At 40.2% G+C, this 27277-nt stretch overlaps 3 protein-coding genes and 3 long non-coding RNA genes across 10 annotated transcripts in view; 4 read left to right on the plus strand and 2 right to left on the minus strand.

Annotated features, from left to right (window-relative positions):
* Window positions 1-847: 847 nt before the first annotated feature.
* LOC135337159 (phosphatidylcholine-sterol acyltransferase-like) lies at window positions 848-3554 on the plus strand. The gene is made up of 4 exons (XM_064533060.1): window positions 848-935; window positions 1016-1145; window positions 2247-2458; window positions 2503-3554. The coding sequence occupies exons 1-4, from the start codon at window positions 848-850 to the stop codon at window positions 3300-3302; spliced, it is 1230 nt and encodes a 409-aa protein (XP_064389130.1). The 3' UTR covers window positions 3303-3554.
* A 3689-nt stretch (window positions 3555-7243) lies between these two features.
* On the plus strand, window positions 7244-25275 carry LOC135337589 (NLR family CARD domain-containing protein 3-like). Its single transcript, XM_064533529.1, has 5 exons — window positions 7244-7364; window positions 14312-14580; window positions 21303-21405; window positions 21737-21796; window positions 21888-25275. The coding sequence occupies exons 1-5, from the start codon at window positions 7298-7300 to the stop codon at window positions 25220-25222; spliced, it is 3834 nt and encodes a 1277-aa protein (XP_064389599.1). The 5' UTR covers window positions 7244-7297; the 3' UTR covers window positions 25223-25275.
* LOC135337666 (uncharacterized) lies at window positions 14585-16417 on the plus strand. Of its 2 annotated transcripts, XR_010395216.1 has the most exons (5): window positions 14585-14774; window positions 15310-15366; window positions 15562-15781; window positions 15833-15924; window positions 16000-16417. It is a non-coding gene; the product is annotated as an uncharacterized LOC135337666 (long non-coding RNA). The 2 variants fall into 2 exon arrangements; XR_010395215.1 differs by lacking the exon at window positions 14585-14774 and having other exon boundaries at window positions 14884-15781.
* On the minus strand, window positions 16025-17979 carry LOC135337683 (uncharacterized). Its single transcript, XR_010395242.1, has 2 exons — window positions 17668-17979; window positions 16025-17623 (listed from the first exon to the last, which is right to left on the minus strand). It is a non-coding gene; the product is annotated as an uncharacterized LOC135337683 (long non-coding RNA).
* LOC135337610 (uncharacterized) lies at window positions 17975-20649 on the plus strand. Of its 2 annotated transcripts, XM_064533576.1 has the most exons (8): window positions 17976-18936; window positions 18985-19123; window positions 19192-19355; window positions 19402-19481; window positions 19536-20019; window positions 20087-20155; window positions 20221-20371; window positions 20420-20648. In XM_064533576.1, exons 1-8 carry the CDS (start codon window positions 18040-18042, stop codon window positions 20617-20619), a joined length of 2184 nt encoding a protein of 727 aa, XP_064389646.1. In that variant the 5' UTR covers window positions 17976-18039; the 3' UTR covers window positions 20620-20648. The 2 variants fall into 2 exon arrangements, with proteins under 2 accessions (XP_064389645.1, XP_064389646.1); XM_064533575.1 differs by having other exon boundaries at window positions 17975-18936; window positions 19402-20019; window positions 20420-20649.
* The window catches only part of LOC135337669 (uncharacterized), a 33139-nt gene continuing 24954 nt past the window's right edge, over window positions 19093-27277 (minus strand). The window contains exons 1-5 of one of the 3 annotated variants that reach the window (XR_010395220.1): window positions 21268-21306; window positions 20717-21171; window positions 20408-20500; window positions 19813-19977; window positions 19093-19337 (exon numbers count right to left, since the gene is read on the minus strand). This is a non-coding gene — a long non-coding RNA (uncharacterized LOC135337669). The other 2 variants (XR_010395221.1, XR_010395219.1) reach the window with 2 other exon arrangements.

A 27277-nucleotide genomic window follows, 5' to 3' on the forward strand; every position in this document is an offset into this window, starting at 1 on the left:
ATAGTATAATTAACTTTATGTAGAGAATCTAGTGAACCCAATACAAGCAGAAAATCAATTGACCATTGTAGGAGGATTCAGTGGCCCCCGTCACTGAATCATATACTGCATGGCTATAGGCTCAGTATAACCCTATACCCTAAACCTAACCTGGCCCTAACTCTAACCCAGTGTGGTATATAGGCTACTGGAGTCACTGAAATGGGGGGTCATGGAATCCTGCGACACTATGTTTTCGCAATATAATCGTAAGTGTTCACTTGATTGTAACAGTCAAGGATTATGCTAACATGAAAGGGTTATGCTAACATGAAAGTGAATAACCTAAAATGAACCGAACTGGTAGTAGGTGACTTGTCAGACTACAATGTACAGATCTATAGATCTACTTACCGCAGTCTACAAAGCTTAATATACATATACAAAATGTATATGACATACTGTTATTACTTGACTAAAGGTTTCAACATCACTTTATCATAAAGTATATTTCTATATAATGGCTATTTGGCAACTAAGAGACACATGCATGCATTCATTTGCTTACCACTTGCTGTTCAATTTAAATGACATGCATTGTGTGCAATATTGAATGCGCAATGCATTATACCAAGGTGAACTTCTATAGTTATTCCTGAAACCTGTAGCTTGTGACTTGTTTTTATAGCCAGGTGTGTGGTAACAAGATAAAAAACTGTAGTTAGCAATAACAATACAATTATAGTTTCAAGAAGCTATACACACTTTCATACAATCAGTTGTTCGTTTGTTTTAAACTTTGTGCATGTCTTAATCTTCAGCTTCATATAAGTTTCATCAGTCAGTATTACAATTGATAGTTGAAATGATGAGGCAGCTACTAACGCTGGTAATGTGTGTTGCTGTGGTGATACTACTCGAGCAATGTGAGGCTACCCCATCACCCATTGTCCTCAGTAAGTGAACTTCATGCATTCTGAACATAATTGTATGCATGTTAAAATCAAATGTATATCTTATCTTAATTCCTGTACAGTTCCGGGGATAATGGGCTCTCGGCTTAAAGTGAAGGACAACACACCAAGATCTCTATGCTCCACTCGCCACAAATACAAGAAGCTGTGGATTAATCCTGCTCGAATTTACTGCGCAGTAAGAGAATTACCGTAAGTATAAATCTAAAATAGATGCATGTATTTTACATAATCTAGATTAGTTAATTCTCTTGATTTTCAGTGCTATATCAGATCAGTATAAGGCCATGTATGTGTGTGTGTGTTAGTCATCAGTTTGATTCATTTGTATCATGTATCAATGATTAATTGGCTGCACATGTATAATCATTGTATAGTTAATACTGCATCTCAAAGCGCACATGCATGTGCTTTGATAACAGCTTCGTGAAGAAGAACTTGGAATGAATACTGAGAACTATCACACTCAGTATTAGTCATAGTCACATAGCTAGTCCATGTAGATTCTACAATTGCATATGCAATCCCACTAGGCCCTGATAAATTATACTTTTTTTCATCCATTTCTATTCTTGAATTCTTGCCTATTATTCTCTCATTAAGAATCCGATTATTCTAAAATGTGACATAACAAAATTAAGAGTATATACATGTATATCCAATGTGCGCACGAGTGTAGCGGGAAATTTTAGAGGCATTTATATTTCGTGGAATGGCCTCTAAAAGCATTTCGTTGCACAATGTTCGCGGAATTGCTGCTTACTGAAAGCCACACCTTTAAATCTTTGCACATTATAGCAGATAATTCTATAACAATTTTTGTGGACTTAATTTTCGTGTAAGATTGCTAACCGGGCCACGAAATCCGCGAAAATTAAGCCCCTCAAAAATTTCGCGCTATACGGTATCCCAGAATTTTTACTGTTTAATGTTGCTTCTGTAACACTTTTTACAAGTATTTATGTCATACTACACTAAAAAAAAATACAGAGCACCATCAGCATGCAGCTTTCTTTTTATTACTAAGTTCGTCATTTTATATTCCGTTCCATATTCCGTTCCATATTCCATTCCATTCCGCATTCAGCTTTTACACTCACCCCACAAACACACTACCATATACATCGCTTACCGTATACCTCGCTTGCGCATGCGCACCGAGGCATAATAATCTTTACCAAAGATGAACATTGATTGCCTGATTATTCCCATTATTCTTTAGACACCTATTATGCTAAAATTATTCCGAGCATAATTTATCAGGGCCTAAATCTCACTCTATCATGTTTCCAGGTTGCTTTACGATGCAAGTACCAACTCGTTCCATAACAACACTAAAGTCAAGATCCATGTTCCGGGATTTGGCAATACAAACGGTGTTGAGTACTTGACTACAGGCGGCTTGATGCCTTACTTACACGAGGCGGTGGAATACTTTGTAGATCGAGGCTACAAAAGAGGAAAGACAATACGTGCTGCTCCTTATGACTGGAGATTGGCTGCAGGCAAATTTTTAACAATAGTTTTGACTGCAAACTGAGTCACCTTAGCTCAGCTCCATTATTTTACATATCACCATCACATGCAGATGAGCTTGAGAAGAGAGGATACTTCCATCGTTTCAAGTCGATGATTGAAGACATGTACGAAACCAACAGCAATACGAAGATGACCCTGGTCGTACACAGTATGGGTGGTCTCGTTTCCCTGCACTTTCTGACTGGCTTCAGTGGGATTAACCAAGCATGGAAGGACAAGTACATCCATGCGTACGTTACACTGTCAGCTGCTTGGTCCGGAGGTGCTAGTGCATTGCAAACAGTTATATCTGGGATACACAATACACATGGTTTCTTACTATTTGCAAATGATTATATTAGTGACTTCGTTGTTCCAATTGTTCGCACACTAGAAAGTATCCCTTGGCTCTTTCCGAAAACTTCTGTTTTTGGAAATGAAGTATTCGTTTCGACACCATCTAAGAATTATACGGCTAGTGACTATGAAAATCTCTTTGGAAATATTGGCTACACAAATGGCTACCTATTCTTTCAAAGAGTGCAAGCACTTGTCACTGATTTTCCTGCTCCGAATGTATCAACGTACTGTTACTATGGCGTTGGTGTAAACACTCCGGAAAAACTCTCGTACGAAAAAGATTTTCGATCTGGTGTGAACACAATTGGTTTGACTCCCACTACTATTTTTAGTGATGGAGATGGTACAGTGAACATCGAGAGCTCAAGGGTATGTCACGGGTGGTCAAGCATGAAACCACAATATAATTTCTTCCACAAAGCGTACAATGAGGTTGATCATTTGAATATTATAAGGATGAGCACGTTTTGAATGACATTGCTAGAATAGTTGGAGCACCTCGAAAAAGGAAAAGCTTTTGGGAGAGACTTTTTGGATAATGATTTGTGGAATTCAAATTAGTTATACATGTACGTACCTAGTTTGTTAGCATTAGAAGTTTAGAACTTAACCCGAAACGATCAGCACGGATGCATAATTATGCGAATTGTTTATGGCATCAAGCAAAAAGCATGCTTTTATTTAGTTGTGATATTTTTTCCTGATGTATATTTTCTCTGTAAACTGTAAAAATATCAAGCAAGTATAATAGATACATGCAAGTGGAGTGTCTTACTATTATTTTATTATTTTCTTGATTTGGTACAACACACTGCCATTTACAAGTGAAGTGCAAGCTATAGTGTGCTTCTTGTTATCATCATTTGTCAGGTTTTAGATGGTAGAATAGAAGAACAATACTGCTGAGTTGACATTGACAATTGTTAGCCTATATGAGGCTTATTTCCTTTTGTCTTATTAACTAGATCGCCAAATCAACGCTCGCTCGGTATCATACGCACAAAAATACTCATGCACATTCATCAAGAGATCTATAACTGGAAGCGCTCATATAATTATCAGGACTGTTACCAACCACTGGATCATGTTAACTATATGCATGCATGCTCATGCAGATCAAAAACTCTCTAATAGGCAAAACAAGTTTTGCTAACGAGGGAAACATTGAAATAGAGAGGGAAAGTGTGATAGAGGGACTATTATTTAACCGTTTACCTGCTGAATGATTCTCACTGAAATATTCATTTTGCTACCTCGCCGGATTCACATGCAAATTTCTGCAGCCATGCAGCTGTCACCCACTGACCGTGTCAACTTTGGCCCCCATTTCCCCTTTGGTAACTTGGACTAAGTAACCACATGCATGCAACCGCAGATATTACAATAAATATTCTACTCGTAGACCGATGTATATAATTATAGTCTATCCTGGTTTGTCAGAATAAATTATATACGAATTGTAAAGCAAACAAGAGTAATTGTCAGCTACTGTAAACTAGCTACGTACAATTAATTGTCCATTTTAGATTCAGAAATCACTAGGTCCACTTCTGTGGGGGTCCTCACTGCGTGTCCGCATGAGGATCTCGTGCCTCTGATGGACATATTGCTGATCTTAGGAGGGAGAATGACAATCGACAGCGTAGCCAGCACATGGTCTTATTGTATAGGTTGTCCCACTTTAATGCTAATAATGATGCCAGTCTTTTTAGAATGTATTGGCTTCATTTCTTTGCCCTCCAGTCCTGTGGCAGAGACTATCACTGAGGGGTGTAAAGCTGGCGTGTTCGATGTCTCTAATTATCTGTTCGCATAGTCGCTTCTTTATTCTCTCGCAACACACACACACACACACACTCACACGCACACACTCACACGCACACAGCCGTACCAACTTCACCAACCCCAATATCCACAACATGAAGAAAATTGCGGACCTTTATGCTGAGGTGATCGGAGTTCTCATGCTTTCGGTATGCAGAGGAGAGTTGCATGTGTCTGTTGGATGGAGCAAAGGGATTGACGTCAAAGCAAGAGTTCATTAGGAAGAGTACGCAACTCCTGTACACAAAAGGCATTCCTCCAGACCTTTACGTCACAGATACTAGCTGTTGTAACCACAACTAGCAGGACAGGCAATGACACACACACAAATAAAATTAGTAACTACGTTATTCATTGCCTTTCCTACTGGCAGTTGTAAATGAATAACATTACTCATAGTCATAATCATCACTGTTATTCATTGCAAATTTGATTTCACAGTTTATATAACAGCATGCATGCGGTTGTGACCAGAGGAGGTACGACACGCGTGCCTCGATTAGGCTAATTGCCTCTGCAATAATGTTTTTTTGTTTTTGTTTTTTTCGAGGGTGAGGCATTTACAAGCCTAGGCTCTCCATCTCGGGGCTAAGAAAAATTACAATGCAAAAGAAGGAAGTGGTTAAGTGTGATGATAATTATGTTCATAATTATCATCACTTAACCACTTCCTTCTTTTGTAATACTGTAGCACAATGAACAGTCAAAAGTTGAGGATGGGGAAATAAAAACAAAGGGAATTAATACGTATAATTATGTAGTTCCTTGATGATTATGTATTCAGGGGGGAACGCGCAATAATGTTGAGTGTGGGCGTAACCATGCCTCAATTATCTGCCCACGCTCAACATTTGTGACAGGGCCTAGGAAAACAACCCTTATGGAGCAAACTAATTAATTGTATTTTATTGCTTAATTAGTGCTTAAGCTTCAAATTGATTACAATATCACTCACTTTGCACCTTCCTACCCCAAAATATTTTCGGGTGAAAGGGGGATAGTATTGACCTACCGTTTTGAGAAACTAATGTTCGGAGTTCTATCCGCATACAAGAACAGCATGAAAAAATTCAATGTCTGCCTTGTAACGGCTATACAAAAAAATGTTCGGATAAAAAAATTTTTTTTTAGTTAGAGGAGATATTGAAGTTACTTCTTATGAAAGAAAACCAAAATCCTTAAATATTTTACTTTGTAGTGTACTGAACATTATTAGTTTGCTCCATAAGGGTCCTAGGCCCTGTCACATATTTATTTTTTTTATTTTTAAGTAAGGCCAAGCCAACTTAATATAATAAATAATTGAAAACACACACAACTGCACTGTCAATCCTATGTACAACCTACTGGTTGTACTAATGTTTCACGGACTTTCATTAGCAATTTATAGACCTGTAAAAATTAAAAAAAGTATGAATCTCATTAAAAATGAAGGGAGAGTGGGTGTTTTTAGGAGAAATTGTTAGGCTTCCCAGACCACACTGGTAATTGAAGTTGTGGTCACAAATAAGCCTTATATAAGGGTATGGAGTGGGCGGTTGTGGGTTTTTTATTTTCACAAAAAGAGACCCGCTTGCATCCGTGAAGCATGTAATTAAATTGGCTTGGCCTAATGAGAAAAAGTAATGAAAATGGCAAATTAGTTTTAGTTTTATAGAGTCTCTCAGCATGGACTGAGGTTGGTCTCGGCGGCCACAACTCTTATTAGTTGTTGATCTTCTGATCGTTAGCACGGTGCTAATAGTAGGATTGGGTCGAAAACAGCAAAAAGGCCCCCCTGGATCTCACCGAAGACACAAGATATAATTATGACTTGCATCTGCAAAACTTTTTGTTTGGTTTCTTTCACGAACAGATTTTTTGTCGTTCAACGGTATTAATTGGAGGATAAAGAAAGAAATAGACGTAGACTTTTTCTTAACTGTACGCCCATTTCTTTCTTTGCTGCCTCATTTTGTTTGCTTATATAAATGGATGAACAATGACAACAGTACTTTTAGCATCATTTATATACTACTGCTAAAATCGCTTGCAGGCTTTTTGACTTGGCTGAATAGCTACTCTTCTCTGCAAGTTTCCGTATATCTCTCCATGCACACACATTTCCTCCGTAAAACATTATGACACGTGTCCAACCTCCTCTGCACTCACTCTAGATAAAGGAAAAGGGGATTGGAAACGGAAGCACCCTCGTGGTACGATCCGTGTTTCCCCGCGGTTTAATCGAGGCCATCACAACAATACCTATTTCTACACCCAGTGCATAATAAACTACGTGCTTAGTCCGTGCAACTCACTTATATTTCAAGGTCTATACCTATTGTAGTAGTCATAACCAGCACGCTTACACGTTACATGTTCCTTTAGCTCTAAAACAGCCTTGGGAACTTTATTCTTTTTACTGGGTGTGATCAGTCATTAGCAAGTACTACAGCGAGGCTCATGGACACTAGGCGTGTTATAAATAGCTGAAACAGATGATGTCTCTAGGAAACACAGCTTTGGGAGTTACCCGGCAAAAAGTGCTGAATAGCCCTTGTTTATAGGGCGTAACGCGGATAGTTTTCGAGGCTCCACTGCAGATTCAATGTAAAATCCTCACGTGCACCACTCCGTTTCCTATCCCTCTAACTCTTCAATCTATGCTGGAACAAAGACCTGCCATGGCTACTGGTGGACACGATAGAGAAGAGGCATTGCCACTAGATGGTGAGTGCATGAGGTAAAATAATACTCTATATAAACTACTTTATACAGTACACAGACCTTGTACCTATATACAACTGCAATATTTTAGAGACTGTTTAAATGTTGTAGCCATTATCCTCCTACACAGTGTGGGAATATATATTACTGACTGAAGATTGCTGAAGCATTGCATTGTCCCTTTTATAGTCTCGCGAGCAGGCGTTGGGTGGGGGGGGGGGGGGGGAGAGGGAATGTCTGGTAAAGTAACTGTTGCACTGATTCTGTTGCAATGAGAATTGTAGTCATGTGCAAGGTATTTGTTAATTAACCAAAGCCAGACAAAACACAGCTAGCTAGAGCTCTTGCTTGTAACCGAGTTTCTTCGCAGCCAGGTTGGTTCAACAAATGAAATTATATAGCCTTCTTTATAGTCACGTTCGCTATAATTGTCGGGGTACGTGTTACCACCCACTAAACACGTTGTCAAATCTGATCAGTTGGCACTGCCATGGCAACATTCCGGCAAAGGCCACGGAATCAGTGCAATAGTGACTATCTAGGAAAACGTTGCGCTCGCGAGACTATGTCCCTCTGTGATGTCACTTTACTATTAGGAGGTCTTTTTATCAGAGGCTCTAGCTAGTAAAGTTCACTAGAGTTGGGTTGGGTAGTAAGTCAGGCGTTGTTTATGTAAGCTTATTGCTCATTGTGGTCAGACATCGAAGGATTGCACACTACAGGGGCGGATCCAGGAATTTTGAAAGGGGGGGAATCACAAAACATTTTTCTAAAAAAAAGGTCAACTGTTTTTCAATACTCTATACAGTGTAGCTATTCCAGTTCTGAGGTGATAGTCTGGATCTATTATTGCGTTTCCCATGACTCATTGAGAATTCTCAGTCATGCTCAGTATTAAACTGGGTGTGGTCATGATAATGTCACCTCTATATAGCTACGTCGATAGTGCATGCAATGAGTTAATAGTTAGCTATAATTATAGTGTAGCTGGTAGATTACTAAGATGTAAATTCTTAAGAGGAAGGGGGGGGGGGTGAACCCCCTATTCTATACCCTTGCATGGATCCGCCCCTGTACACTATAGCTGTTGTACATGCCTGGGTAATAGAATATCATGCACCCAGGATGTGGTCAATATACCTGGATGATATTAATATTACAGGATGCAGACCTAAAAAGCACCACCCACCACCCTATTGATGCGTGGCAAATTCCAATGGTGCATGTGGGTAGAATCCTGGAATCTGATTGGTCCGTAAGGTAATTATCCTTGAAATTTGATCCTTACACAATCAGTATAACTATAGGTATTATACTGCTAATACAACTCGAGCCCGAGGGCATGCAAGAGTTGTATTAGCTGTACATTCCTCGTGCCTGAGTAATAACCAGTCATCAGTTGTAATAATGGAAACTCGATCTTGTGTTTGGAGTGGCTTACATTTTAACTTACATGCATCAACACACTTCCATACTTGACATCGTTGATATCGGAGTAGCTTGATGCATCCATGCAGAAACTTTTACCAAAATTATATCTACACTGTTTGCTGCACATGTAGATCAAAACATCAGAAATAAATTCACTTGATTTTATTTCCAGCAACAATATGTTACTGCATGGTGAGAAAACTAGTGAGCAATAGTCAACTAAGACGCTATCAGCACTGCCTCTTTTTAGGGACACTTTGCTTACTGTCAAGCATATGGCGATGCATGTATTTGCGCATGCGCAACAAGGTCAAACGTCACTCCAGTATTCTAGTAGTCCAGTAGCGGCCATTCCACTATTCCATTCCACCGTTTCAATAAGACACTCACTCCTTTTTAGCAACAATCATAGTCAATCATTTCCCATGCACTCTTTGAGTTTCCAGCCTGTGAATCTGCCTGCATACATGCAAAATTAGTGTCACCTATTTTTCCAATAGACCCTCTCCCTTAAATACTGTTGAGCACGTGTGTTGACAGCTATACACCTGCAGCTATAGAGCTAGCTAACTATAGAGCTAGCTAGCTATAGCTGTCAGAGAACAAGTCTGGAAACAACAGTTGTTGGAAAGCTTAAAAGAAGCTATATACACAGCAGCGTTGATATATAAGCTGAATGTAGTTAAGCATGCAAAAGCAAGAACGGTGCTAGCAAAGTGTTTTCAGCTGACAGAAAGAGAGTACAAGAATGGTGCAAGCAAAAAGATGATTTAATGGCAACTGGGAGAAGTGCAAAAAGACTCGAAAGACTATTATGCTGATGTTGAAATTGTGTCTAATATACCAAGCTGGACTTACATGCATGTGCAGTTGTCAGTGGCGTAGGCAGAGGGGGGCTGACGGGGCTAGAGCCCCTCCCTTTTGTGCTCCGTCAACTCCAACTCAGCTTGAATCACCGTGATCTGTCAATCTATTCTACACTGTACTGCATGCATGGTTATATGCCTCGGTGTGCATGCGCAAGCGAGGTATACAGTAGTGTGTTTGCGTGTGTGTGTGTGTGTAGACTGCTACAGCTGCTCAAGGATCAATGAAGTGCAAGTAAGAGTTTCTATATAGGCTTCTAGTCATGTTTTTTTTGATTTTAATTTGTGGATTTGCAAAATAATGCTTCGTTCTCGAGTTATGCCTAGTTTTGCTTACTTGGAATGCCATTGCAACCTTTTCAGAAGAGCATGTAGCCAAACTTGTTTACCGAGTGTTGCTACTCTACTTAGTAGATAGCTCTGCACTAGAACACTAGCTATTTGATAGCTGCAAGAGTGAAGAGAGCTGCAGCAGCCATTAATTTTAGACTTGAACTTTGGCATCGATTGTTTTTAACAATCATGGTCGATCATTACCCACTCTTTGAGTTTGTATGCAGCAATGAAAAAATGTTCATCATGTGTATAAAAAAATTAAGCTATTAGTATTATAATTATAGCTTTATGTTATGTAGCTTTGGCATCTCCACCGAGGCACCTGCGGTGCTTTCATTACTAGAATGATGTCATTTCAATGGAAATGTGGGCAGGGCCATCTAATGCGCATGCTGACTGCTGAGGAAAAGTGATGACCTTTTTTTTAGGTAAAATACAATGTTATTCAGCGCCTGCTCAACCCGCCACTGGTTGTCTGAGGACAGTGATGGTGACAATGAATTTTTAGCTGACTCTATGCAGCCAGCTTAGCATTTATCTCACTATAACTTATCTCAGCTATTGCATGGTACACCTTTATTATGCCTCGGTACGCATGCGCAAGCGAGGTATACGGTATATAGTGTGTTTGTGCATGTGCATATGTGTGTCTATATAATAGTTAGACACTGTTTAGGAAGTTTCTACATGATTTAGAAGCCCAAAGGGCTGATTGTAGTATCCTGAACGCAGTGAGGGTTCTACTATAGCCCTGAGGACTTTAAAATCATGTGGAAACTTCCTAAACAGTGTCTAAGCATTTTAGATCATAGCCATGCATGAGTATTTAGCCAATCAGATTTGAATGTTCTTATCTAATCTTTGCTACATGATTTTCTAAGTAAGTACCGTATATCTTCTAATTTATCGGACAGGAAAAAATAATTATTTTGGAAATTGTCCAGGTATAATTGGAACAGATTTTTATAGAGCATGCGAAGTGTCCGGAATAATTAGAACAAGCAAGCAGCTGCATGCGAGCTAGCTAAGTTTAATAGAACAGGGTACGACTGAATAGTTGCACAAGCTATCTAAAACTAGCTACTCAAAGCTATCTAACTGCAGCACTCTAAGTCTTACTTGCCGTCTGTGAATGATAACTCAACTTTTCAAGGTATTGTCCGGATATTTAGAACAAATGTAATATTAAAGTACTGGAGTGTCCGTTGTATTAGAACAACGAAAATTGCCCAAAAGAGTGTCCGGGTAATTAGAAGTGTCCGATAAATTAGAAGATATACGGTACATGATTTTCTAAGGCACACTATCACCAAGAAAATCTGTATCAAAACCATTGTTTAATTAATTCCACTACCTGGTAGAGTTGATCAGGTTTTTCTAGTCCTCTGCTGGTGATGGTTGGGTCACTCACTTTCTGGACCCTGACAGTGACAAGGAACAACCTTCTGATGCAGACTCTTGACTTGTACTATTTTGATAAATTAATAAGTCACAGTACGCATGCCCAGCTGCAGGAAACTTAGATATCTGAAGGTGTGGTCTCCTCTAATCAGTATAAAAGCTCTTCTTCTAGGCTCAGCTCCAAGCTATCCAGTAAGTTCCAGTAGTTAATGTTAAGCTTAAGGTGGTGCTTGCTTGCTATACTCTATATCTAGTATCTAGTTAGCTCTGTACTAGAATGCTATAGCTATTGCTAGCTGCAAGAGTGAGAAAGGAGCGGCAAGGCTCTGCTGATGCAGCCAGTAATTTAGACTTGGACTTTTGGCATTGATCGTTTTTAACAACAATCATAGTAGATTATTACCCATCACTCCTTGAGTTTCCCTGTGATTTTGGATTCATGCAGCAAATGTAAAAATGTTCATCCCATGATAATTATAATCAGACAGTGTATTGCTAATAGCTATAGTAGTTATGTTGCATGGCTACTGTTAAATTTTCAATTATGCGGGCTGTGTTGGAGCTATGCACACACTGTAGGTACCAGCACATGCGCATTGAGCTGCTCTTTCACATGGTATTTTCATTGTGCTGCCTCGAGGTACCCTTCATACAATATTGTCGAAAGAAAAGTGATATAAATTGCTACAAGATCTTTGTAGGATAATCTTAGCGAGGCTCTAGTGCAGCTAGACAGTGAGGATATCGATGCCTATGGCCTTGTTGAGTTAGAGGGGAGTGACTGGGACCATAGCCAGATAGGAAGCTACTCCTCAGAGTTCAAGCTAGAAAATAAAGAGCCTGAAGAGCCAGAGGAAGAAGCTCATGAAACTCTTGAGACGGACCAAGTTCCTGGACCAGGTAAGTAACTATAGAGTAGCATCTGTAGTGTTCCTAGCTTCACTATAAGTTTGTTTAGGCTAGTTACATCAGCAGTGGACATCATGAGCCACCATTGAACTTGTAAACCTGTGTGTAGGTGAAGAAAACGTTTCCCGGGAAAAGAGCATCTGCCGATACGACCTCATAGACAAGTTTCTGCAGATCCTGATTGAACAATGTCACCGTGAGAACATTGAGAACACTTATTTAGTGCCTTTAGTCACTTTGTGCCTTCATATCATACAATATTGTTTGTGTACATAATTGTGAATGTTTGTAAACAATCGCTAATTAGTTGGGGGTGGTCTGTTGCTAGGTAACGATGATGGTGTCAAGATACCCCCGGGGTCTGGGCTACCTGTAGGAAATAGTTACGAGTGATTTTTCAATATTATTGTTCATGAGATACGAATTTTTAAAGAAAAATATGTATTTCTGTTTTAATTAAAGCTGGGAAAGGGGAAAGGGTTAACATCATTTTAAGTGCTTCAATTAATTTTAGTGTACGACATAGGTTGACCTTTTGTTAATCGGTCGCTAATGAGTTACTCCCGTATTGCATTCCTGCAGCATGACATGATTTTTGTGTTGACTTAGCAGGTATTTTAATCACCGTCAGCACTATTTTACTCTTCTTTGTGTTTATCTCTTCTCTTCTAGTCTATCAATCTACTAGTGTTACATTTAGACAGGAGCCATAGAAAGCGCAACAAACCCTTGCACTGTAAGTTTATAGCTAATTTCTTCAACTATGACTTGCTATCAGCTACATAAGCACCACTATAATATTTGTGGCGCAGTCAACACAAACAACTAGAGTAGACTACCTAAAAAAAGGTCATCACTTTTCATCAGCAGTAAGCATGCGCAGTAGATGGCCCTGCCCACATTTCCATTGAACATTTCCATTGTGCCTGTGGGAAGTCTTTCACCATTGACCACGTTTTTACTTGCCCGAAAGGTGGGTTCCCCATACTCAGACATAATGAAATTTGAGACCTTACAGCTAACCTACTAACCAAGGTTTGCCAAGATGTAAGCGTCGAACCCCCCCTACAACCCCTGACAGGAGAGATGCTCTCAGGTGCTTCCTCTATCAGCCAGGATGGGGCCCGGCTAGACATTGCTGCGAGTGGGTGCTGGGGAGGTCGCCACAAGAAAACGTACTTCGACGTCAGGGTGTTTAACCCTCATGCCCCTCCCTCCTTGCTACAAAATGGGATAACCATTATATACCACACTGGCATGGATTCGTTGCAGACTTTGCTTCTCTTTATTAAGATCAGCTATCAGATGCATCAGAGGCACACGGTCAAGATGCGGACACGCTCTGAAATCGCCTGAGTCTCTTGTATTAGTTAGAGCTGAGTCAGGTAATTAACCCAACTCAGTTCTAATTGTACATGTACAACAATGTTACAGTAGCGTTACAATCATTATTTTTACTACTTGTTTTACTCGTATACAGGTTTACTGTTTAATTGTTTGTGCTTTCAGTTCATTATTATAAAAAAACAAAAACATTTCCATTGAATGACATCATTCTAGTAACTACGCATGCAGTACAGTGCAGAATAGATTGACAGATCAAGATGATTCAAGCTGAGTTAGAGTTGATGAAGTACAAAAGGGGGGGGCGGGGGCTCTAGCCCCATGATCCCCCCTCTGCCTACGCCACTGGTCCCAAGGGTGACCGGATTAACGAGAGTCAGTCTACTTACTTTTGTCACTGCATGTGTTTAGCCGTTAAGAGAACAGAGAAGCTACACCTTGCTATACTTTTGTACAGTACTAAATCTACATTGCCAAAAAAGGCGACTTATATCTATAAGACATGCATTGTCCATGCATAAAAGGACGATTGCGTGGCTACATACCATTAAGTTATATGTACAATGTCAAAAATCAAAGTTTGAATGTATAGAGGCGCATAAATATTCATGCATTTGTACACAAGATGGTTGCTGTTATTGAATCTCTGCATTCTTTATACAGCTAATGAAACCTTCCCGTCCGCTGATTCCTCAAATTTGTCAATGGAAACACTAAAGAGAGAAACTAAAGTCACTGACGAACAGCTTGATACAAGTGTAGAAGAAGTAGACCTCCCAAAATTATCCTCATATTTTGACAACACGGATGACTATGTTGAAATGCTGGGGCTCTCACCGGGACAGCAAACTGATGTAATTGAAGAGAAGGCTAGAACAGCCATGAATCGTACACAGGCTGGAATAAAGTTGGCTCTGAAATACTGGCTGAACACATTGCCAGCAATTGCCATTGTATTTTGGACACTATTGTTCTAGCATCCTGTCTAAATATTTGTTCTATTTATATGAAAATTCAAATATTACTCAATCATTTTAACTACTGCGGAAATAAATGCTACTATAGACTATTGTAGTGCGTGCGCAAGATCTTCGCTGAACTAGCTACGTTCACTGCACTGGTGCTGGTGAGTAATATTATTGTTTACCTGTTGGTTGAGCTCATGTAGACTTCTGTGGTAGATTCTATCCTGTGGCAGATCTCTCTAGTCACTGTTACAGGCCGGTACAAGTAATAACAAAATACTGAGCATGCAGTACTGCCAGCTCAGTATTTTGTTATTACTTTTACCGGCCTGTAACAGTGACTAGAGAGATCTACCACAGTAAATAATTATATAGAACAGTACAGTATAGTAGTCAGTTCTCAGTCATATTCTTCTCAGTCCTGTTCTAGTTACAACACTTTTACTAAATTAAATTTAACTTTCTTTCTTGGCTCTTTGTTGTCCGCTTCTTTTGTGCTTTCTTCTTTTGTTTTTTTGGCTCTAAATCCTAGCAACGTGTAGTCTGGATTTAAAACTTCTGACACCTGGACATCGTATGTTTGGCTGAGCCTCACAACTTTCTTTAAATAGTTCTGGGCCTTTTTCTGAGACCCCATCGGAAAATAATGTGTTCCAGTATCATCTGCTGTTGTAAAATAAAATTGTTTTCCCTCAGTTCCCATCTTTACTAGCGACCCAATAGGAAAGGAGTTCCTGTGGTGCCTGATCTCTCGTAAGTCGGAGTCGATGTAGTACGGGTACGGGTGGAAGTGGCAGCAATTTCCCATCTCAATTCTTTCTCTGTTCTTTTTTGTATAGTAATTTACTGATTCACATGACAGTAATAGCATGCAATCAATGGTAGTAAAGTGTGTCAAATGAATAGAGATAAAATCTTTATGGTCACTAATTATTAATCTTCCAGCAGACCTGTTCATGCAGATCGACCTGTTATGGACTCGTCAAAGAGGCAACGACCTGAGAAAGGATACTATTCCTACCTCCATAATATAAGCTCGGCTGACATGGACTTATCTAGCATGCGGGAAGCACGAGATGTGAGAACCACTCTGAGCTGTAAGTCTGATGACAGTCTGCCAGAAGGGGTCTTCCTTGTTGAGAGGATAATTCATCATCGACTAACTAAGGTACGTAACATTTTATGATATATAGCCCTATACGATTGATTCTATTTCTAGGGGAAAACGGAGTATTTGGTAAAGTGGGCTGGTTACTCATTGGAACAGTCTTCATGGGTCGCTAAGGAAGATGTGACTATCTCTACTATCCAGTAAGATTATTAAGTATGGCATGGCAGTGCACTGTGTATTACTATAATTATATCTGCACATTTCCCCCCTTTCAGATCATACAATACACCACAAGCACCACATACCGAGCTTATAAGCGACGCAACAAGAAGATTTGTTCTGTCCATTCAATGTAGTTTAAATTTAGGTACTGTAAAATCCTGTAATTTAACTATAGATTTCCGGCTAGATGTATTTCGTTACCTATTTAAAGATCGAGGAACCCAAATGACCCGCGGAAAGCTCCAACTTCAACAAACTGATTTTAACGATGAATATTTTATAGGTAGTTGGTATATTTTGTATGATAGATATGGCAATGGCTGCACAGTAGATTTTCCTATTGTAGTATGTCCTAGAATTAAGTATGGACCGAAAACATATAGAAATAGCAATGGTGAAATGTTAGAGTCACCTAGACTACTATCTGAAATTGTATGTGTAAATCTGGTGAAAAAACGTTGTTGATCATTGTTAATTGTTAATTGTTAATGCATGCATGGCCCAACCTGAGCAGCCAATACGCACTATGTGACTCATAACTAACTGCTTCAGGCCAATTCTCTACCATAATGCTTTTAATGACTCTCAAACAAATGGCTGGGTCAACACGCATCCCGACTTACAGCTAACCTTGTCAGCCTTCCATTAGAGAGCACGGATTTGCCTACAATTATACATAGACTATGTCATAGTTAAAGCTAGCACCAGATTTAAACATGAACGAATGAATGTAAGACATAATTAGTCACATAGTCATTCAACATTAAGAGAAATGGTTTCTAAGCTAGGACGGTCATGAGCATGATAAGAAAGACATTCCTTAATTACATGGGCAAGTTCAGTTGACTTAATTACAATGGAGTTCATCTTCTTCATTATTCTACCTAATGAGTATATATCGCTCTGTGTGCTCTGTAAAACAAGCCCATCGCGGAGGTCTGGAGCTACTTGAGTGTGTTCTTTTATGTAAATAACTTTCTGTTCCTCGGTCAGGCAGTACTTCTTAGCATGCTTTTCTTTACATGCCTTTCCAAAATCCACAATACATGGCCGGATACATTCTAACAAAGTAGTCCCTAATACTACGTTGTCTACTTTAAGATCATTGTGAAGAATACTCAGCTTGTGCATGTATGATAGACCATCACAATTTGGATCAGTATTTGCATCCATGTCTTAGGGCTTAATTTAATTTCGTTAGTCGAATACAAGGCAGAATATAATGAAACTTGTTGCTGCTTCACGCTTACATTAGACATTACTAAAGCTCTCCTGGTGGAACAAATACCAAAACAGTGTGGTATATAAGGGCTGGAATTTAATGTAAGTAATATACTGGCTTCATGCCTAATCGATTCGATTGAGGAGTCGGAAGTAAATGTTTTGACACAGACGTCAAAACACTCTTTAAAAATCATACGAGAGCATGTTCCAAACCGACCATTTCCTATATGAACATCACCACCCCCATCTGCTAAACATTTCTCACTTATCTCTGGAACTACAGTAACTCCTCGCATAATATCAGCATTCGTACACATTCTTGGAGTTGCCTTGGGTAGACTGATTGCACTCGTCTTCATGGCTGCTGTTAGTAACTTTAGTGGTCGTTGGTGACTGCAGGATGTTCCCAGAGTTCCTGTCCGTAATTGCTTAGCTCGATACACGTTGAGTTCCCTGTATGAACAATATTATTTACTGGCTGTTAATCAGCAACTTACAGTTTATAATCTATTGCCTTCTTCTTCCAATTCTGAACATTTTTCTCGGCACATTCAAGGCTCTTCTTCTCCATACACAGCTGCTTGCCAATTTTGTCAACTCTAGCTTTTCGATTGAGCCTCTTGAGCTTGGATCTTGAGAATGTCTGGTCAGCCATTTTGTAATAAGTCTAAGAGAACCAGAGGTCGCAAAATACCCGCCATAATGCATCTGAGAAGTGTTATCATGCTATTGAATGAGTACTGTGGTTAATTTAGTGGGTGATAACACCGCAGCCTATTCACCCGCCCACTCATATTGACATGGCTAATTAATTTTGTTACATAACAGCTCAAGGGACCTTTTGTTCCATTATCCCGGGCCTCCTAGCTATGGCAGTAAACAAGCAGTCCAGAAGAGCAGAGAGCCTGTCCATCACCATCTCAAATTCAGCAAAGAAGTACTCTGACTTCAGCCACACAGAACCACAAGTACAGCCAAACTTCTCTCTCTCTATTCCTATCGAGTTGCTGCATCATTGGTACATGAACAAGAAGGCAGAAGAGACATTCATTAGCTTAGTTAATAGCATGGTAACAATAGTTAAACTAGCACAAAGCGATCGTCTGGAGAAAAGGCTTGCAGAACAAGCTAGCAAGGTAGCAAGAAGGATACGGGGGCTAAAAGGAAGAAGGAGGTATGCCGTACTTGCTGGAGAATACAACCTCTTCGTGCTTGATGGAGAAGCAGAATCGTATTCTGAAATTGAGCAGCAACTATCCACTGAATCTCCACAGCCAACAACAATCCCCGAAACAAGTAGACCTACCACAGCACACATCAACAAAGGCAAAAAAGTTCACGAGGTATCACCACGACAGGTAAAACGAAAGCTAGCACACTGTAAGAGCTCTGCAGAGCAAGCGCTTTGGTTTTGTGAATCATTCGGTCTTCAGCCAGAATCTTTAGAGCTACGCAAACAGACAGGATCTCCCATCAAATTCAATTTTTTATCTAGCCCATCTCACAAGCCACAACATCAAACGCCAGCTCTTTCACCAAACGATTCTGCGAGGGTACAGCAAGCTCTTTATGTACTTGACAGGTTTGCTGTGAGTGACGAAGCTTATCATGAATTGAGCGTCGCATCTGATTTACCACCACTGTACCGAATCAAGGATGCTCGCCTCTCAATTAACAACTCTCTCGACATCCGACATCTCGAAGGTCCTTATCCTGGTGCTTATAGACCACCGAAAGCTGCAATCCAGGAAGAGCTAGCTAAGATCGTAAGTAAAGAAGAAATTATACATTATTATTATGGATTATTATTTTAGGTTCATTCAGGGAAAGCTATCACCCAACCAGTAAAAGTAAAACTCAGTGGTGACGGAGCCAGATTCACAAGATCATCCAATATCATACTTCTCTCATTTGCATTTCCAGAAATTCAAGACAATGTTTTATCAGGCATGGGTAAGCTTAACAATAAAAATATTAAACGAGAAAGTGGTGAAAATATTTTTATATTGACATTCATACAGGCAATCATACTTTTGCTGGCCTAAAAGCCGAAGAGTCGTATGAAACAATTAGTTCAGGACTATCTGAGGTATTGAAGGAGTTGAACGACATCTTTTCACACCCACTACTCACTGTTGATGAAACAGAGTACCGCCTTGAGTTTTTCCTGGGTAGTGATTACAAGGTGAGAATGTATAGTTAATTACTGACTATAAAAATTGCATTATTAGTTTCTTTTACTGAGTATGGGCCTCAACAAAGCAACCTCTATGTACGCTTGTGTCTGGTGTACCATCAAGAAGGATGAAAGGTATATCTATAATTATTATATGCTTAAACCTAGCTTCCCCATTTGCCGCTATAGGTGGGATATGTCAAAGGATAGGGCTGACTACACCGTAACAAATGCAAGAACATTGAGTTCCCTACAAGCAAAAGGCGCACTTCCCAGCAGTAAACCAGCAAGTGTACGACTAGGATCAATTACAACACCACTACTGAACATAGAGCCAGACCATATAATACCCGATGAGCTACACCTACTCCTACGTATAGCTGACGTTTTAACAAGAAATCTCATTCTAGAGATAGTGGCATCTGCTAAACAAGACAGACAAGGAAACGCACATATACTCACTCACCTACAAACACTACAGACGATCGTTAAAGACTGTGGTATCACGTTCAGGGTATGGGAAGCAAGGGGTCCAGATGGCAAAGCTTCTGGACATTACGAATGGACATCACTGCAGGGGAACGACACCAAGAAGTTTCTGGAACGTCTCCCAGTGAGGTTTGCTGACCTACTGAAGGAAGAAATTCAAGCTAAAATGGCCCAACTTTGGACAGTGAGTACTAATTAAATTTCCCTTCGCATTTTACAAACATAATTATTTATATGGTCTGGCTCTATAGGAATTTCTCTCTTTGTATAAGATGGTTTCTAGCTGGACTCCACCTCCCAGTGAAGTGGTTGAGCAAAAGGTATAGTGTTAGTTTACTAGTAGGGAGAACCATTGTATCTAATTTACTATAATCTATCATGATAGGCGAAAGACTGGATAAGGCTTTTCTTGAGCTTGAAGCACAAGTGTCAAGGGTTTCAGGAAAAGAATATTACGCCCTATATGCACACACTGGTCTTTCACTTCCCTTACTTTATTTCAAAATACGGAAATGTCAAGATGTTTAGTGGACAAGGTGAGTTCGAGTGTAAAGAGATAACATTTTAATCACCTTTTTCTCTAGGGGTGGAGAAAAATAATGATGACGCCAAGAGACACTACTTCTCCAGTAATCTGCATGACCCAGTGGGGGAGGTTCTGAAAGCTGAAGCGAGAATAGACGAGACATCACAATTTAAGCGAAAGAAACGAAAGTACATACGAAAAACTCCATTAGATTTAGTAGACATGAACAAACAGCCACGACTTGACTCTGAATCATGATTAATTCTACCCAACATAATAATATAGTATACTATATATCCTGATAGATTGTACACATTTACTATCTTCAAGTAAATGACTGCTAGCCTATACTTACTTGCAGCCATATACACTCACTTTACATTGCTGGTACATTGCGATTAATGGGGAATTCCCCAAATTAGTGGCTCTACGCAGCTCTTGGGTATGTGTAGATAATGCGATACGTCATTGATAATTGTGGATTTTTTGACAAAACTGGACACATTTTGGAACCGCTTAGTCCACTTTATATCGAGCAGCAGCCGCTTTAAGCAGCAGAGTAGGCCGTATATTTTTGCTGGCAATCGGCAAAAATGAAAATATATGTGTAAGAATGCCGCAAATCAAACACAAAAATACAAAATAATCAAATTTTACAATACAATACACGAGACAAGCGCTGAAACATTGATCAACAAAAGCAGTTAGGGAACTTATACAAGCTGGCTGGCTAGCTTCTTGTGGGATTCCAAGGTTAGCTAAGGTGTATTTCTTCTTCTTTGTATCGGCAAATCAACTGAAAGTAGCTCCCTACAAGGGAAAAAGGGAAGCATAGCCTTTGGTCTCATAAGAACACATATAAAATCATACCGTAATATACAGAAAATTACTAACTGATTTACTGACATATTTTAATTGGTGTCCAGTCATTGCTGGCAATGAGAGTTCTTGCAGAGGGCACCTTCAGAGCTCTTCTACTTATCTTACTCTCCCTGGACAAAGGAGATGTTGCTATCAATGTGGCACAGTACTTGTCAGCCAAAGGTGAGTATAATTTAGCTACTAACACAGTCACGCAGGTGGATACAAAGTGCTAATAAGTATATGGGCTACCGTGTATATATTTCGAGAGTATAATATAAACGTTCCCTAAATGACCGTTAGAAGATTTTCACGGAATAGCTGCCTTTTTGCTGCATGCAATTGAATTCGTGAGAATAACTGTTCGCGGTACTTAATCAGCGTAAATCACAAACATTTATACCCTTAAAGTATATACCCGCTATATACGGTGTATTACATTGTTATATTTAAGGAACGATACTATTTAGCCATGAAGTAAATGTTAATTATCTTCATTAAAACATGTTTACAGATTCTTCTACCACACATTCTGAGCTGGCTGTGTTGAAGATCAATACTGAAGAACCCATGAGTAAGCTGGCATTACCTATTATCTGATGTATGACTCATATATACCGTAGCTAATGCAATACATTATACTCAGTTACCATCTCTACATGCAGGTATTCCTGCTACAGGTAATGATCGAATTATCGCCGACCTAATTGCAGAAATCGACATCCTGGAAACAAATTTCCAAGAGCTGACTAAAGAAGCCCTCAAAAGACTCAAGCAATCTGGTGTTAGTGTAGACGATTTCTATGCCAATATATCAAGTATGAAACTATCGTTGAAATATCTGGCTGGAAAATACGTTCAGGAATGCTTTAAGAAAATGGAAACACTCGCAAAGGTTTGGGGCAAACTAAATCATTTCTGGGATTTCTTCAACTATGAGCTCTTCCAACATGTGGTTCGAGTCATGTTCACTGAAGCAGACGATCCTTTGCTGAGCAAACTAGCCGATTATGAGAATGAGATGGATGGATTCTTGTCTTCAACAAAACTTTGTGACTACTTTAAAGTGTGGCCGTGTACCATTGACAATCCCCAAGCAAAGGAAGTTGGAGAACTTAAGAAAGTTGTAGTCAGAGTAAATAAAAGCTGGGACAATTGCACGCTGCGTGACATTAAAAACATCTCCAGCACTTTTGCACAAGGATTTTTCTTGCCACGTGAATTATTGCTAGTAGCTGGTGTTGGTAAGAGCAGTGTGTCCATCCTCTGGTCCGTTCCTCCTTCTCTGGCCAGCTCAATAGAGGAACAGGTAAAACAAGGAAAAAATGACTTTTTAGCAGACAATGGCTTTCTATCCATCACCATTGATGGTGTCCAGATCTACCTCCTCACTCCAGTGAGGCAGGCCTCTCTGCAACTGATGAGAATGTACACATCCAGACATTCAACCAATAACCTGCTGCAACCTTACAAATTAGCTCTAATCACAAGAGAAGAATTCAATTTTCTTGAACTGGACGAATACATGAAGCGAACACTGCGAGGAGACAAAGATGATGTCCACTACAAGAAATCTCCCACTACTCTCAGCACTCTTGGATATCTTCCCGATGGCTCCCCTGCTCGACTGGTCCTAGTGGAGGGAGCTCCTGGTGTTGGCAAAACAACATTCAGTCTCGAGGCTTGTATCAAGTGGGCCAACAAAAAGCTGCTTAAAGACACTGCGATACTCTTCCTATTGCCACTGAGAGACTTCAACATTCAGAACATAAACAATATCCATGAATTAGTAGCCCTTATCAATTCTGGAGACAAATCACTAGTAGAAGAGCTTGAGGCCAACAAAGGTGAAGGTACGGCCTTCTGGTTGGATGGCTGGGATGAGATTGCATCTATCCTTGATGACCAATCAAGCTTCTTCGAGAAACTTGTGTCTGGAGAAATCCTACCCAAAGCTAGAGTGATTGTGACAAGTCGACCCTGGGCCACTGACTACATCAAGAAACGACAACCATCACAACACATTGAGATTGTAGCGTCTGTCCAAGACCAGATCGATTGGCTGATAGAGCTGAAGAAAAAATCTCTGCCAAAGACTTCTACCCTCCTAGAGCAGTTCTTGAAATATTTGAATGATATCCCTGCTATCAAAGGCCACATGCACACCCCCTTAGCTACCAGTATCACCTTGTTGGTCTACCAGTGGTTCCAAGAGTCAAGCTCTGCCTTACCAACAACAGTGACCCAGCTGTACACTGCCTACACTTGCTTCTGTATCCATGGGTACCTGGCCCAGCACCCTCACTTTGGTCCCAAACTATGGAATAGCAACAAGTTTAGCGTTCTTTCTGAGCCTTTAAAATCATTCTTTTATAGCCTTTCTGGAGTTGGTTTGCATGGTCTACTTGATCAGCTACCGCGACTGGTGTTTCCTGATCTTCCCGATAATCTCAGAATGGAGACTCTGGGGCTGATGCAGACAGTGGACCCTCTATACACCAGTAGTGAGAAGTCTGCTGTAGTTAGCTATCACTTCAACCACCTGACACTCCAAGAGTATCTAGCTGCGTTTTCACTCTCACAGATGAGCGATGAAGAAAGAAGTGCGATTGTTGAGAGGTGTGTAAATGATGGCCACTTCACCGAGGTCCTGAGGTTTCTCAGTGGACTGACCAAATCCTCTCCCATCCTCAGAGATTATATGAGAAGAATGATCGATTCAGGGGAAGACAAATACATGTTGAACGTATTTCACTGGCTGTTTGAGGGAGGTGACAAAGCTTTCGTTGCTGACATCCTTAGAGAGAGGGAAATGACTGTTCGCTCATACTACTTCTGGTCTGCTCTTGACTGTTTTATGACTGGCTACTGCATTGCTCGATCCAACTGTGTATGGGATATTAATTTCACTTTCTCCCACATGGGAGATGAGAAGATGACTCAGTTTTTTCAAGCACTGTGCAGTGTCGACGGAGAGCAAGGAAATGCTTCCATCAAATCAATACGCTTTGGCGCTAATGATCTCACCTCACTCAGCCTCCGATACATGCAAGACATCCCTGCTACCTTCTTACGCCACCTGAAGAGACTTGATGTATCCAACAACAATCTTGACAGTACTGCTGTGGATCACATTGCCAAGACCATCCCTCACATGCCTCAACTGGAAGAGCTTGATCTGAGCGGCAATGATACCATCCAAAGAGGAGTTGCTGCATTACTTTTATCAGCCCTCTGTAACCACAAAGCTTTGAAGGTGTTGAATTTGTCTGAGACTGATATCGCTGAAAATGATTGTGAACAATTAGCTCGACTCTTGTGTTCTAGTAAGTGTCTTGAATCGTTGGATGTCATTAATAACTCTCTCTCTTCTGACAGTGTCTGCATTCTGTTCAAAGGACTACAACAAAACAGCTCTCTGAAAAAACTGGACATGACAGGGGCTAGTATTTCCTTGGAGGCCATGAAGACTCTTAGTGCTTACCTTGGAGACAATGACAAGTGTAAGTTGGAGTCACTGGATCTGATGGGCTGTGCCATTTCTTCAGAATCAGCGATTGAGCTAGCACACGGACTCAGTCGAAACTGTTCAGTGAAGGAACTGAATTTGCTTAAGAATCCTATTGGAGACAGTGGAGTGACTGCCCTCGGTAGAACACTAGAAACAAACAAAATAATCACTGAACTCAGGTTATACAGCTGTTCCATCACTACCATTGGAGGAGCAGCACTGGCATCATCTCTGATGGCCAACTCAACAATAGAGGAGCTGTACATTAGCCGCAATTCATTAGGAGGTGAAGCCATTCAAAAATTTGCAGAGCTAATACAACACAACAAAACACTCAAGAAACTAGATATTAGCGATGTTGACTCATTAACTCAATCCGATATTGATACCCTTCTCTACAGTTTAACAAACAATCAAACACTGGAAAAGCTGACACTGCCAGAAAAGTTTAGAGTCGAGGACACTGACAACAGAGTAGGGTGGTTTTAAGTTTTTTGTGTTTCGTATGGCATTCACAATAATAATAATCTTATATACGTCAAGAGTCAGTGTCACTACTGTAAAATAATGAACAAGTATCATACATGCATGTATGCAAGTAGCCTCGATTCAAGGCCGATTAAAATACGTATTTTAATCGGCCTTGAATCGAGGCTAGTATGCAAGTATAGAGTGTCTCAGACTAGTACTGTGTTAGTGTGTAGATCTACATGCATGCATGCATTTCATATGTATAGTTTTAGGAAAGCTGATACTATAATTATTTGGTAGACTATATACGACACACGCTGCTATTCACGATTGAAGTACAATTTAATATTATAGCCAGTGTCATAAAATTTTGGGTCCCCGGGCCTAGAATGTTAACAGTTAAGCCCCCCAGGGGGTCCAAACTGTTAACATTCTAGGCCCCCCACTGCGAGATTAGGCCCCCCTCTTCTGGAAGTCAAAGAGATATAATAATATAGTAAGGTTAGCTCTATTTTATAGTTGACAAAGCATCAAAGAGACTGCATGCATGCAAAGACTCTGTATCAAAGTAGCAAAAGTGTTTGCATTATTATTCTATCATGGAATTCAAAGTGAAGGAAGATTTACCTTTCAAGTTACTCATGCTTTACCTATAAGAGTTAAATGCTTTGATGCAGCTCTGCAATGTTGGATCTGGCTGTAAGACAATCGATGATGTTGTTGCATAGCTATCGCCATATTTGCAACTTCGTGCTTACTTTCTCAGCCAAATTTCAGGACAAAAAGTATAAAGCACACAATTTCAGTGCAAAGACAACAATTCATATCTTCCTCCATGTTTTCCTATACATAGAAGATGTAAATTGTTGTGGGGATGCTCCAATAGCATCACTGGCTCAGCTCTCAAGTAATGTGGAATCATAGATAGAAGTCAAGAGAGAAACTGTTGTATCATGGTGGAATCACAATAGCAGTTTCCTTTCGGGACAAGGGTAATCTTGGACAGCCCTGACCAATTCGGGACAGTTGGCACCTATGTGCTTCGTACTGCATGAGGCCTGATTCATATAGAATGACATGGGCAGTGTGATGGCTGTGGACCAGTGGTATACTACTGTACATGCATGAAATGTGTATGTGTGCATTCAGTAACTGGCACTGCATAGACTGTGAAGACCATAGAAGACTGTATTGGTGTATTTTGAGAATGCACTGTCACATAATGTTACCGCTGTTGCGCTGTGTGTACTAGTATACACATTGCAGTCAACACAATTCCACCAACCTTATGATACTGGAATACCATACTACATTATGTTCTGGTGGTTCAATTTCAATGCTTTTATGAAGCTCTATAAAATAGCACAATCAACCCCCACATTATGAGCAACAAAATGTCAGAAAAAGACCAGGACTGTTAATGGGGGGCCTAAAATGTTAAAATTCTAGGCCCGGGGGGCCCCAATCTCATGGGGGGGGCCTAAAATTTTATGACACCGGTGTGTAGAAGTGATATGGGGCTCCCCCCCATTTCAGTGCCCCCGGGCCCTAAAACGCTAGCGATTTGGGGCCCCCCCACGGCCCTATTTCACTATCGCGTTGAGGCCCCTCCAGGAATATGGGGCCCCCACTTATAACTTGCAGTGTAGATGGTATCTATATGCTTGTAGCCTCAGCCTCATGGTCTAAGTAAATCTAGATGTCCCTTGCTGATTAGATCTTGCACAGTACTTACTCATAATTAGCTCTCTTGCTGACTAAGTGCAGAGTTTAATAACACCATGACTTGCAGGTGCTATTGGCTAATGTTAGGCTAGCTATACCAGAGCGGAAGATGTAGATCTATCCTCAATACTTTAACTGAACCCGAGAAAGTTGTTATGCCCCTGTTATCAGTTACGGAATAAATTACTGTTCCTTTAACTGGCTCTGTTCGTTAGATAATAAGAGATCATAGAGGGAAACACATGCATGCACACACAGAACATGCATGCAGAGTGAGACATACATTACTGTCATAGGAACAAAGACGAGCAGGGCCTCTTCACAACACAAGTAAACCATAGAGCCTTG

The sequence above is a fragment of the Halichondria panicea genome, chromosome 6, assembly GCF_963675165.1.
Source record: "Halichondria panicea chromosome 6, odHalPani1.1, whole genome shotgun sequence".
In the NCBI taxonomy this organism is placed as follows: Eukaryota; Metazoa; Porifera; class Demospongiae; order Suberitida; family Halichondriidae; genus Halichondria; species Halichondria panicea.